The sequence below is a fragment of the Oryx dammah genome, unplaced genomic scaffold (genome assembly GCF_014754425.2).
Source record: "Oryx dammah isolate SB20612 unplaced genomic scaffold, SCBI_Odam_1.1 HiC_scaffold_12, whole genome shotgun sequence".
NCBI lineage: Eukaryota > Metazoa > Chordata > Mammalia > Artiodactyla > Bovidae > Oryx > Oryx dammah.
The window spans coordinates 61,572,822-61,585,864 of record NW_024070196.1 but is presented as its reverse complement, the minus strand read 5'-3'; the positions used below and the strand labels follow the sequence as shown (position 1 = coordinate 61,585,864).

General features: G+C 41.3%; 1 protein-coding gene and 1 non-coding gene across 2 annotated transcripts in view; one reads left to right on the top strand and one right to left on the bottom strand.

Moving 5' to 3' along the window:
* The window catches only part of MAPKAPK5 (MAPK activated protein kinase 5), a 30,893-nt gene extending 19,526 nt beyond the window's left edge, over nucleotides 1–11,367 (top strand). Inside the window, exons 9-13 of the mRNA XM_040251293.1 lie at nucleotides 1,530–1,650; nucleotides 4,276–4,406; nucleotides 4,678–4,793; nucleotides 5,790–5,894; nucleotides 7,973–11,367. Coding sequence (XP_040107227.1) covers nucleotides 1,530–1,650; nucleotides 4,276–4,406; nucleotides 4,678–4,793; nucleotides 5,790–5,894; nucleotides 7,973–8,067 — 568 coding nt within the window. The 3' untranslated portion in view covers nucleotides 8,068–11,367. The remainder of the gene's footprint in view (nucleotides 1–1,529; nucleotides 1,651–4,275; nucleotides 4,407–4,677; nucleotides 4,794–5,789; nucleotides 5,895–7,972) is intronic.
* On the bottom strand, nucleotides 10,594–10,666 carry TRNAY-AUA. The gene has a single exon. It is a non-coding gene; the product is annotated as a tRNA-Tyr (tRNA).
* Nucleotides 11,368–13,043: the final 1,676 nt, after the last annotated feature.

Here is a 13,043-nt window from a genome sequence, read left to right as displayed (position 1 = left end):
GACACTGTTCTGTCCTGCCGTTCAGGAGGGGCTTGGGTTGAAGCCTCTGTGGACCCAGTTTCTGAGGCAGGTGGAACTGCGTTTAATTAAAATAGGAGTCCGTTATTAATAAGCATGCTGTGACCCCAGGCCATGAAATCACCTGAAACCTACAGACGTGGTAGTGCCTTTCAGAATATCTTCCCCTTGAATGACCTCACACATGGGCACGTGCTCCAGCTCCTTAGCTGGAGTTACTAAGAAGTCAGGCCTACAGAGGAGGTGTGCTTGGTTTTTCTGCCCACCTGTGCCAGGGGATCTGCTGCCTGGGACTTATGCGCTCTTCTGACATCACTACTTTGCTCTTCACCGAGTAATTGCTCCTCTTGGTTTCAGTTTCTTCATCTGTAATGTGATAAAGATAAGCATTAAAGGGGCAGTACCTGGGAACTGTCTCCTAATAGTACAGCTATTTCTCTATGCAGATTACTCTCTTTCAGAAGTGAACTTGTCCGGTTGGTTAGGTGTTTATGTACATAAAAAGGGATTCATTTCTAAAATATCCAAGTGAAGGTGTTTTAGGAGGCTGGAGGCAATTTGAAATCTGTCTTCCCATGTTCTTTCCATGCTATATTCTCAGCTACTTAACCAAAACATCAATATCCTCTAAGTGGTTCTCTGCAGTTCTATAGACTGTATTTCCCCTGTCACTAGAGTAACATTGATTATCTTCTCTCAGCATTGAGGGTCTTTTCTAAATAATCCTTTCTTTAGAATCTGAAGCTGTTCACAATGATCCAGAAAGCTACAGAGAACATGAAAGAGCAAGTAGGCACGTTGTCCTGACTGATGTTTGGAATGGGAGGCTATGTATTTGGAAGGAGTGCTGTAAAAGGTCCAGGGAATATGCTGGGGTAAGCTAGGAATTGCATCGGTATGAATGTACAAGATGGAAAGAACTGTGGTCAAAAGCTGATGGTACAGACAATACATTAGGCTTAGAAAGAAATGCTGTCCCCTTCTCAGATATTAGATTTTTAGCTTAGAATGTCTTTGGAGAAATGGCTCAGGGTTCGTGTCCTGCCATATGGTGCTATCTAAAAGTTTTATCATAAGTAGCAGTCTGGATTTTCAGAACTATATGATCGCTTAACTAATTTTACAGCCACTGTTGGCCAAAACAGTACTTTGAGTCCCTTCTGGAAATTATAGCCCACTGTCCTAGAAACATTAGTCTGGGGATTCAGTGTCTCAGGAACTGTGAGTCATATGTAAGATTGATTACCTTACTGAACCTAGAACTCAGTCTGAGGTATCACTGGATTAGGCCTTTTCCTACCATTTTTAATCTCAATTTATTTAGTATAGAAAGGACCGCCTAAAACAGTTAGGGAAGAGAATCTCACCTCTGTCCTGCAGAAAGCCTAGGCTGTAAGAGTTGGCGGAAAGTAGAAAGTCAGAAGCTGGAGCTGACTAGAGCCAGACTCGGGAACTTCCTGGCCTTCTGGAAGCAACTGTGCATGGCAGCCCTTTTGGCCTTTTCTCCACAGGCTCTTGAAGGTCAAACCGGAGGAAAGACTTACCATCGAGGGAGTGCTGGACCACCCCTGGCTCAACTCAACTGAGGCCCTGGATAATGTGCTACCCTCTGCTCAACTGATGATGGATAAGGTTCTGAATGATGCTTATGTTGTTGGCCAAAATGGTGGTGTTGGGAAGGAATGCTGGGGCTTGACTCAGTGAGGGGATTAAAGGCAAAACAATGCAGAGCGCACAGTCTTTCCCAGAGGAACATCTCTGGTCTCCTGAAGATCAGGATTGGAAACAAGGAGCTTCCTTCCATAAAGACCAGATCAAAGCCTGGTACATACACTAAGGGAACATTCAAAGTATCCTCTTCCACATTTGTGCTGTGGGGTTGAGGCAGAGAGCGGTATCAGACATCAACCATCCTTTTGCCCAAGGGGTTTAAACAAGACTGGTTAGAAAAACCAATAAATACAAAACAAAGAGGGAACACTCTCAGACATCAGAGCTTTTGCATGCTAAATTTTCTGTGAATTCTTATGGGAGTTCAGAAAAAGAAGACATCTTTGAAGGGCTGTAATTAGGGAAGGGTTCCCAAAGAGAAGGCAAAACCCATCATAGTTATTAACTATTGTGTGGCACTTTTAAACCCCTTTACATGTTTAGCTATGAGCTGGCCTTGGAAGAACTGGAGTAGAGAGCACGTGTGCCCACATATGGTGAACAACATGAGCAAAAAATTAGAGGCTGAAATCAGTGGGAAAAACAGCCTGATTTCATTAATGGGAAGTTGGTGAAATGGGTATGATAGGGAAGGGCCTGGCTTTGAAAGTAGACAGAGGGGTGTAAGTCTTAGTAGGACCTAATTGAGAGGCTCTTCAGATTTCTGAAGAGTCCTGCCACAGGGAAGATATTTAGGGATGGTTAGTCAGACTTGCAGACTCACCAACCTAATACTACTACAGTCATCTAGAAGCTGGGAGGCTGCTCCAGGAGCAGAGAGGTAGAGATGAATGAATAGGGTCAATATTTTTGAAGACAAATTTCAACAATTTTTGGTGACTGGCTAGAGATAAGGGGACAGTGAGTGGCATATCTGGTGATACCACTGACAGGGAAATCAGGAATGAGCCGGGTTTGAGTGAAGGGAAGTCTGTTAAATTTTAATTATTATTTGATGGTAGATGGACATTCAAATGAGTGAGATTGTGTGGTGTGGATTCAGAGTGTGGCTGAAAGGTAAAGGCAGTGACGCAGACTAGAGTTACTCACTTAGAAGGGATGGAGCTGAGACGAGAGAGAATAAGTGAATAGGAAAAAGGAATGCTAGGACCTCCCCTAGCTGGAGTACGAGAGGAGAAAGGAGAACTAGAAGGAACAGAGTTTTCTGCTATCCCTGATCTGTGTGCAGTTGTTTTCCTGGTTTAAAAGTATCCAATAATCCAGAAATAGTTTGTTTGGTCAGTCCCAAATACAGGATTCCTTATATCCTCTGATTGTCAGCACTTGAGTGTTACAGTGTGGTTTCCCTCAGGATGTTGGAAATGAAGAAGATTGTCTTCTGGAGTTACTTTAAGATTAGTATCTAACTAAGCCAAGTTTGAATATGCATAATCTTCTTAATGAAGAAAAAGGCCTTTAAGGTGGAACTGGAGTGTGACAGTGTATTCCCATTTTGAAAGAAATGATGTGGTCAAGATGCAGGCTGGTCACCTTTGGAAGTGTAGAAAAAATGGCCACAGGCAGAAGCTGAATAGTGTCCATCTCGGCTGTGGCTAGGAGATGGAGTCTGAGCTCATGACCTTGCAGGGTTCCCATCTCTTTGGTTGGGCTATCTCTGATAAGAAGGAAATAGATGCACGGGTCTGGACATGGGTAGCCAGGGCCAATTACTGTAGTTTACTTCAAAGAGTTTGAACTCTTCCGGATCTAATTGTGTGCTTACCAAGGAAGTATTTTTTTTCTTTCAAATAACACAGAGGTATATAAAATAAAAAGCAAAAGTTCCTTTTAATTACCCTGTCTCATTCTCAGCCCTCAGAGGTGAGGTGATCTGTGACTTGATGTATCCTTCCTGATCTTTTTCTGGGGAGACACACACACATTCACACAGTTTGTCTTTTTTTTTTTTTTAATACAAAAGTGGGATCATCTCGTTCTTACGAAGCTTTTTGCTGATTATTTGCTTTCCCTCATTAGTCTGCCCATAGTGAGAGAACACACTGGTCATAAAGACAGACTTGAAGAGTGCTAGACTTTATGAGTTATTTTTCATTGTAAATTAATTGACTGGCTTTATAGAAGAGTCTGCGAGGGTCTTCCATGCTCACCAGGTGAAATACTTGGGGTTCTGAGTCATTGGGGCTGAGGTGACTGTTTCTACCTTGAGGGAAGCGAATAAATGCCAGTCAGGGAGTCTTCTCAGGCAGCAGCCGGCCAGCCTTTCCCTTGATGTACATGTATGACTCTCTTTACACTTGTCCTTGCCAATGACTGTGAGCATGAGCCTTGTTCGTTTTTCTTACTTGCCTTTCTCTCCCCCTGCAGGGAAGAAGGGCTTGCTGTTGTGTGGCCCTTGGCTGGCCTAGTATTTCCTGGGCCCTGCTGACCCATGGGGAAGAATCCTCTGCCTTTTCAAAATTTGTATACTTCCAAGTATAAGACTGAAATTACCTGCTTAGTTCTTTTAGAGATTCTCCTTCTCTGTTAGATTGGTTTTTAGGTGCCCAGAAATGAACATGAAAAACTGACACCAATGTTTGCATTCAGGCGGTGGTTGCAGGGATCCAGCAGGCCCATGCGGAACAGTTGGCCAACATGCGGATCCAGGAACTAAAAGTCAGCCTCAAACCCCTGCACTCTGTGAACAACCCCATTCTAAGGAAGAGGAAATTACTTGGGTAACTGAACTTACTTCTTCGATTCTCCCTTCATGGCTGGTGTGGCCAAGGACAGGGTTCTGAAAGGTCAGCCAAAGGTCTTGCCCTTTTTTGCCTCTTAAGAGGGTAGAAAGGATAAGTTCTTTAAATAGCATCAGAAGTTGGAGATACTTTATAATTAAAATTTTATCTGAAAAATCTTGCCTTATGTTTAGTGTTTAGAGTTAACATCCGTGAAGAGCTGAGTTTTGGGGTCTCACTTTGTTATTACCTCTTTCCCAAACTTCTAAAGCACCAAACCAAAGGATGGTGTTTACATCCATGACCGTGAGAATGGAGCTGAGGATTCCAATGTTGCCTTGGAGAAGCTCCGCGACGTGATTGCTCAGTGTATCCTCCCCCAGGCTGGTAAAGGTCACACCGTTTCTGCTGCTTTGTGCATGGCTGTGTGTACGTGTGCGCATGGCTGGGGGAGTGGGTCAATCTGAAGTGTCTGTCTCTCCTCTAAGTGCCTTACACACTCAGCCCACTGAAGAGGGGACGGTGGGCACTCAGAAATGCGGCAGGTTCTGCCCCACCTTTGGCTTCCTATGAAATTTCTAGTTTGTGTTTAATTGGCAGTTTCAGGCATAACATGTAATTTTGTATTTTCTTAGTTTATTAATGAGATAACAGGATAGAGGATGGAAAATGTGAACAGGGTCAGGATTAGGTTGGGAAGGTCAGGAAGGTTGAGAAACACCATATCTAGAGTACAAGGCTGTCATTACTTATGAATATGAAGAGAAGACCTCCCAAGTTCAGAAGTGGCCCTGGCTGCTACTGGTATTCCAGGCAGACTGGGACTTATATACATGTCTTTTGAGTGAGAGCTCTCTTTAATATGTTTCTTTCCACTTAATTGGATAGGACGGGCTTTTCTCAGCAGATGAATGAGATACTTCATGTTGTAGGCCTGAAAACTACTGAGCTGACCAATCTTCCTAGATTCCTTGGGTTTTAAGAGAGCTCACATAGTGTACCTCAGGTAGCCTTCCAGAGTAGGAAATGAGCTTAGGAGAAAGAAGGTAGTCCACTCAGCCTTGTTCTTCCTTCTCATGATCTTGTAGGTTAACCAGGTGTTTTTGATCAGCAATAGCCCAACATTGCCTATTTCCCATCCTCCAGGGCTAAGACTCTGGGGGCCTCAGGGGATGTCTGTCAGGTGGTCAGGGTAGGAAGAATTCAGAAACCAGAAGTAGTCTACGTGTAATATAGGAACTAGCAGAAATGACAGTCTGGAAAAGTTCGCACCTTTAATGATCACTTTCTCAATAAAGTTGGACATCCTGTCCTTCCATCTTTGACAATAAAACCCCGTGATGCTGCAGAAGAATGCAACTTCTTTTTCACCTTGATTATTAGGAGAGAATGAAGATGAAAAGCTGAATGAAGTAGTGCAGGAAGCTTGGAAGTATAATCGGGAATGCAAACTCCTCAGAGACGCTCTGCAAAGCTTCAGCTGGAACGGTAGGAGGCTTAATCATGCCTTTCCCCCGGAGTGCGGAGATTATGCAGGATCTCTGGGGGCTGAGCTGGGGCTGTGTTCAGGTGAAGTAGGGCTGGAGAGTGAGTGGAGGATTGTGGGAGAGGGAGTTAATCCAGCAATAACTACCCAGGCATATCTGGACATCTGGCCTTTTTGCTTGTTTTCCAGAGTTCAAATGAATTGTGTGTTGCAGATTCATTGCTGTCCAGAGCCCCCATCACATACCACTTGGGCAAAAACAAAGCATCAGATCTCAGATCGCCTTCCAGATACCTGAGCTTTTAACCGCGTCATTAAAGAGCAGTTCAGTCCGAAGGGGAGAAAGAGGGCAAAGTACTGCAGAGCCCACCCTGCAGATCTGCTCAGCTTAGAGAAGACCTGTTACACTAAAGAGCAGAGTGTCCCAAATCTGCTGCTCGTTGAATTTTTCTCCCCACAGGCAAAGGCAGAGGTGTATTTTTTGAGCTGCTTTTGTATTGTCTTCCTAGTGTAGTAGGCTAGACTTCAGGTCTAAGATGCTCAAGGCAGGGAGCCTGGTTTTTGGACACGAGAAGTCCAAAAGCTAGCCCAGCCATTTCTGTACTTGGAAATTAGCTTCTCTAGGATTTTCTCTTTTTTTAAAGATTTGAAATCATCTATACAGAAAAGTGACCACATTTGAGGTGCACACTTCCAATAAATTTTCACAAAGTGAACATTATCATGTAACTAGCACCTGAATATGTACCCTCTACTACCTCCTTCCCCACAGGGTAATTATGAGCCCAATTTCTAGCACTATATATCAGTTTTGCCTGATTTTATATTTTATGTATATGGAATCAGACAAGTCTATGTTCTTTTGTATCTGGCTTCTTTTTGTCAACATTTGTGAGATTCAACCATATTGTTATATGTAGTAGCAATTCATTTTTCATTTATATATATATATGTAAATGTACATATGTTCTCTCTATATATTCATATGTTTTTTTCTCCATATATATACACCACATAAATAGTTTTTGTATTTATCCATTCTACTGTTGAATGGATATGTGGATTGTTTCCAGGTTTAGGTAATTAAGGAAAGCACTGCTCTGAACACTCTAGCATATATCTTCTTTTTAAGATTTATTTCCGTTTATTTATTTTTAGCTGCACTGGGTCTTCATTGCTTCACGCAGGCTTTCTCTAGTTGCAGTGAGCAAGGGCTACTCTCCAGTTGAGGTGCGCAGGCTTCTCATTGAGGTGGCTTCACTTCTCTTATTGCAGAGCATTGGCTCAAAGTGTGTGAGCTTCAGTAGCTGTGGCTCATGGGCTTAGTTGCCTGGTAGCATGTCGGATTTTCCTGGACCAGGGGTCAGACCCATGTCCCCTGCAGGCAGACACCCAACCACTGGACCATCAGGGAACTCATTTCTCTTACATATCTAGAATTAGAGTTACTGGTTCATGGGGATATTCATCTGTTTGGCTTTAGAAGGTACTGCCACCAGTTTCCCAAAGTTGTCATACCAATGTATACCTCCACTGGCAGGGTTTGCGGGTTCTAGTTATTCTGTATCCACACCAACACTTGCTATTGTCTTTTTCATTTTAGTCATTCTAATTAGTAAGTACTATTGGTATTGCAGTGTCATTTTACTTTGCCTTTCCCTGATGACTTATAAGCGTAAGCACTTTTTAATGTTTACTGGCCACTTAGATTTTGTGAAGTGCCTATTCTGTCACCCAGTTTTCTGTTGACTTGTACCTCTCTTATAAACGTGCAGGAGTTCTTTATATAGTTTGGATATGAGTTCTGTTGTACACATATTACAAAGAACTTCTCCCTCTTTGTGGTTTCCTTCTGTGCTGTTGTACTGAACACTGGATTTTTATGACCAGGTTAATAAGCTGCTCAACTCTACCTGAAAAACGGGGGACTTGAACTGCTTGTGATCAGTGTTGGTGATGGTTCTTCCATTGGTGAAGGTGAATTTGACACTAGTAAGGTGTACCTTATTGGGTCCCTGTCAAGAATCTTACCATCTACCCAACAGTTTGGAGACTCACCTTTTCCTTTTTTGGGTTTCAGGTCGTGGATTCACTGATAAAGTAGATCGATTAAAACTGGCTGAAATTGTGAAGCAAGTGATAGAAGAGCAAACCACTTCCCACGAATCCCAATAATGACAGCTTCAGACTTTGTTTTTAAAAAATTTGAAGATTTATTCATTAATGTATAATTTTTATGTAAATTAATAAATCATAATTTCATTTCCACACTGCTTAAAGATGCTATATAAATTTAGATACAGGATTTACTAACAGTATATATAGTTCATTTGTTTTAAGCTCAGTTCCTAGAGATATACTATTACTTTAGGATTGTTTAGTCATCTGTTGTAAAGCTGACGGTATTGTCAAGCAAGATTGTTTTATTTGTAATAAAGCATAAAAAACCATTTGCCAGTGGTAGGCAAAGGACTGACTATTTTGACCTCTCTGCTTAGTAAAGAGTTGAATCAAGTACTGTGGAATCTGGTTTCAGTTGCCCTGTGTATTTCCTCTCTGCACTGTTGGTGGATTAGCTCTGGTGCCAAGAATTTTTTGTGGATCCGTGTTGCAAATTGCCAGATGGAACTCAGAGGGTGCCAGCTCCTGTGATGGAAGAGGCAGGGAGCTGAGTCCTCGTTTCTCTTCTCCCTAGTTCCCTAGGGAAAAGTGGTCCCATTTCTTTATTGTCGTATTTGTTATTGTGTTTCTTTAATAGGATTCTCTATTGAGTTTATTCTTTCATGTTTAACCAGAGCTTCAGCCCTGTCACTTCCTTCGAGGTCCTATCTTGTACTCCCCATTTCCTGAAGCCCTCACCAGCTCCATTGCTTCTTACCTCCTTTTTCTGTTCTTCTGACTCCTTTTATGGAATGATTTTTCTGAGAAAGTTACATGTCATAAAAACTGGACTAATGGATATTCATTGGAAAGACTGATGCTGAAGCTGTAATACTTTGGCCACCTGATGCGAAGAGCTGACTCACTGGAAGAGACCTTGATACTGGGAAAGATTGAAGGCAAAAGGAGAAGGTGGCAGAGGATGAGATGCTTAGATAGTATCACCGGCTCAATGGACATGAACTTGGTAAACTCTGAAGGGATAAACTCTGAGGGATAGTGAGGGACAAGGAGGTCTGGTGTGCTGCAGTCCATGGGGGTCACAAAGAGTTGGACATGACTTAGTGACTGAACAACAACAACTGGGTTAGCATCTAAGATGGTCCAGGTTTCTGTCTTAAAGCTACCTTTTTTCTCTAACGTTTCATGTTGGCATCCCCGGGACTGCATGTATTTTATTTAGCACTCTTCATTTTCAGGAAGCATGGTTTTGGCCCAGAGATCAGATACTTGAATAGAAACAAGGCTCAGTGCTTTTCTACTGTGCTATTGTGCAATGGGCTTCCATAACAAACCATTTTTATTTATTTCTTTTACTAGTTCTTGGTTGTTGGTTCGATGTTGGTAAACGGGAGAGCTAATAGGCAAACTCCAATTCACAGAGGAGGAAAGGCTCGGTAGGATCGGTTACTCAGTTTCATCCCATCACATTCTCGTCAATCGAAATCAACCCCACAGAGCTCACTTACTTTTTAACTCTTCCACTTTGCTAATATGTCTTCAGGATGGCATTTGGTTAGTATACCCCATATGTGTGTGAATGAGTGTAGTAATACATGGTAAAAATAATATCTCTTAGCAATTACCTTATACATCAGTTCTCTCATATTTTGGAGAATTTTTAATTCAAGGCATTTTTTGAAGTAAGACTAATCTCAGGTGACTGATAACTTATAAATGGATACCCTGTATAGGAGAATTCAATACTTTTAAACATGGCAAAATCTAACAGGCAGCAGAGGAAAACCAAAAAACTTAGCTGAGAGTTGAATTAAAAGTTGAATTCTGTTTTTCAGTGAAATGCAGTCTTATAAATCACTTTCTGCAATCACGAAAAACTGCACTTGTTTCTGGAACAACTGAATCCCGGTTATGTTTCTTATTTTATTGCAGAGGTTCAGTATTTGCGGGCTTCTCTTGTGGCTCAGCCTGTAAAGAACCTGTCTGCAATGTGGGAGACCTAGGTTTGATCCCTGGGTTAGGAAGAGCCCCTGGAGAAGGGAAAGGCTACCCATTCCAGTATTCTGGCCTGGAGAATTCCATGGACTATATAGTCCATGGGATTGCAAAGAGTTGGACAGAACTAAGTGACTTTCACTTCAGTATTCCCTGAGGTGAGGAAGGCAGTAACTAACTTTGTTACTCTTCTTTTTCTTCAGAAGAACCTTCTAGCAGAGGAACTAGTCTACCATTAACTTCTCAAATTTGTTATTTGGGTGTCTTCTAAAGGCTCAGGATGATTTCCCTGTGTGGTGAATTTTAGGTATGATCTAAAAGGGTGTCCAAAAGATGCTTCCTTTTACTCTGAGCAGAGGTTGCTCATGTTTCTTTAGGCTGAATTAAACTGGCCCCCCAAATGAGTAGAGTGTCCAGACAGGTTCATGCTCAGAGTTTTAGAATACCCTGAAAGTGAAGTGGCTCAGTTATGTCTGACTCTTTGCGACTCCGTGGCCTGTAGCCTACCAGGCTCCTCTGTTGGTCCATGGGACTTTCCAGGCAAGAGTACTGGAGTGGGTTGCCGTTTCCTTCTCCAGGGGGATCTTCCCGACCCAGGGATCGAACCCAGGTCTCCTGCATTATAGGCAGACGCTTTTATCAACTGAGCCACTTGGGAAGTCCATAGAATACACTGGAGGGTGCTTAAAAGTGTGTCCTACCTGACACAGAGCTCCATGACAAAACTGGAGCTTCCAAAACACTCAGCACTGTTTGGTCTTTAAAAGTGGGGTTTTGTTTATGGGGAGTTTTTAGGCCAGTAGCAAATTCTGCTTTAACTTTACCAGTCAGTTTTGCTAATAAAGCAAAACTAACATGTACTGGAAGTGAAACAAAATCATCCTTGTCTCTTTTGACCTGTCCCTCGAATGCCTGTATCTGCAGAAAGTTCACATTCTAAGAACAGTTCTCATAGGCAGGAGGAGTCTTCAGTTTTCCTACATGATTTACCAACCCTCTGCTTACTACATAACCATTACTTATCACTCAAATACCTTTAGATTTTACCACAATTATTAATCTATTTGATGCGGAACAACATTTGTATTTTTCTGGCTAATGTATTTTATAAGCTAGGAAACACTTGTCAGAAGTTAACTGAAACATGTAGATAGGAGGAAATTCTTTTTTAAAAAGAATTTTGTTTTTGTATTCATTTGAGATAGAACAAGTTGTCGGAATTATTGAAGTCAAATGATTTAAATCAGATCCTGTGTGTGAATACTTGTGTACATGTGTGTTGATGAAAATGTGTTTCAATTTGAGACTTGGAAAACTGGATATTTAATTTTAATTATATTTTTATTTATTTAAAAAGTAGAAGCGGTCTTTCATTATTGATTTGATTCTTTTGTCCCATAAAATGACTTGATCAAATTTGTCCTGTCTGTTTGCTTAAGAACAGGGGAACATCTAAAATCTGTGATAGTTTCCAAGTTACATAATTTTAAGAGGCTTTTCTCTTACATAAAATACAAGGAGAAAGGAAATACACCTAGGAATCATTTCACCATTTTTGCTGTAAATTTTTAATGGGTGATACGATGGTATTAATTTTCTTGCTAGATATGGATAAATTTCCTTGTCTGTTTTAGGAATTAAACATTATTAACTGGAAAGGGTTAATGACTTCATGTGCTCATGCTTATACCTGAGATCTTGTATATCATTCTTTTTCAAATTATATAGTGCATCTCTCCATTTTTGTGCAGTACTTATATTCCTAACCCTTATTTTGAAGGTTTTATATTGTAAGTATTTGACTTAATATAAAATTATTTTAATGCAAGATAAAACATGTAGAGTCTTACTTAGTTGATACTAGGATGCAAAAAAAGAATAACTGGGCAAAGAACGTGGATAGATGAAGCTTTTTTTCCCTTTTTTCCTTTTAAATCTATACTACTAAATATAACAGATCAACATCAAAATCAAATTAAAAGACATTCATAGACATTATGGTTTAGTTTTAGTTACAAAAGCAAAGAGGTCTTTAAAAAATTCTTATACAGGGAATTCCCTGGTGGTCCAGTGGCTAAGACTCTGTGCTCCCTATACAAGGGGGCTGGGTTCGATCCCTGGTCAGGGAACTAGTTCCCACATGCCACAACTAAGACTCTATGCAGCCAAATAAATAAAAATAAATATTTTAAAAAAATTCTCATACAGTGCATTTTTATTTTCTTGATGAAATGGTAACTAGATAACCTGGTTATTCAGACTTTAGTTTTACTCCAGAGTTTGTTTTTATGTTGGGAGAAACTGAACTTTGATCCTAGTCACTTGTTAGTCTCCATAGTGAAACTGAACTTCTTTCATTTAACAGTATGTCTATACATTCAGAATACTTCTTATTGGAGGAAAATTATGTTTACATGTAGATATAAAATCTCTAAACTCATCTGTCATGAACAAAAGTGAATGAGAGAGAGTTTCTGCACCTATGTAGAAGTTTGCTTGAATTAAGCAAAAAAACCAGACCCTGACAAAGGAGGATTGGACTGAGAAACAATATCCTCAGTACTACAGACACCAGGAAAAGAGGCAGTGGGCAACAAAGAACATAATCCTGCTCTGAGAGCCCAGAGAATCCCCATCCCCTCCCCCCTGAGCTCCTGCCAGAATGTTGGGCTTCAGAGAATGAGCAGATTAACGGATATCAGGAATAGTGTGGACTTGGCTGAGGACAAGGATAATTTGCTTGAGTAAAAGTACTGACCTGAAACCATTAGAGGCCATCTACTTGAGTAGAGGAAAACAGCCACGGACCATAAAACCGTTGCTGTGGGAAGGGGGTCATATAGTAAGGAAACTACTGAAGACCAAGAGAGAAAAACAACAGAAACACAGCCGCAAGGTCTGTAAGATTCAAGACCGGGGCAGCACCCACCCAGAAGGGAGCCAGCATAGATCTGGGGCTGACAACTGAATCTCCCAGTCTCAGCAGGCCAGGGAGAGCTGCTGCTGCTGCTGGACACAAGCCCTGCGTCATCAAC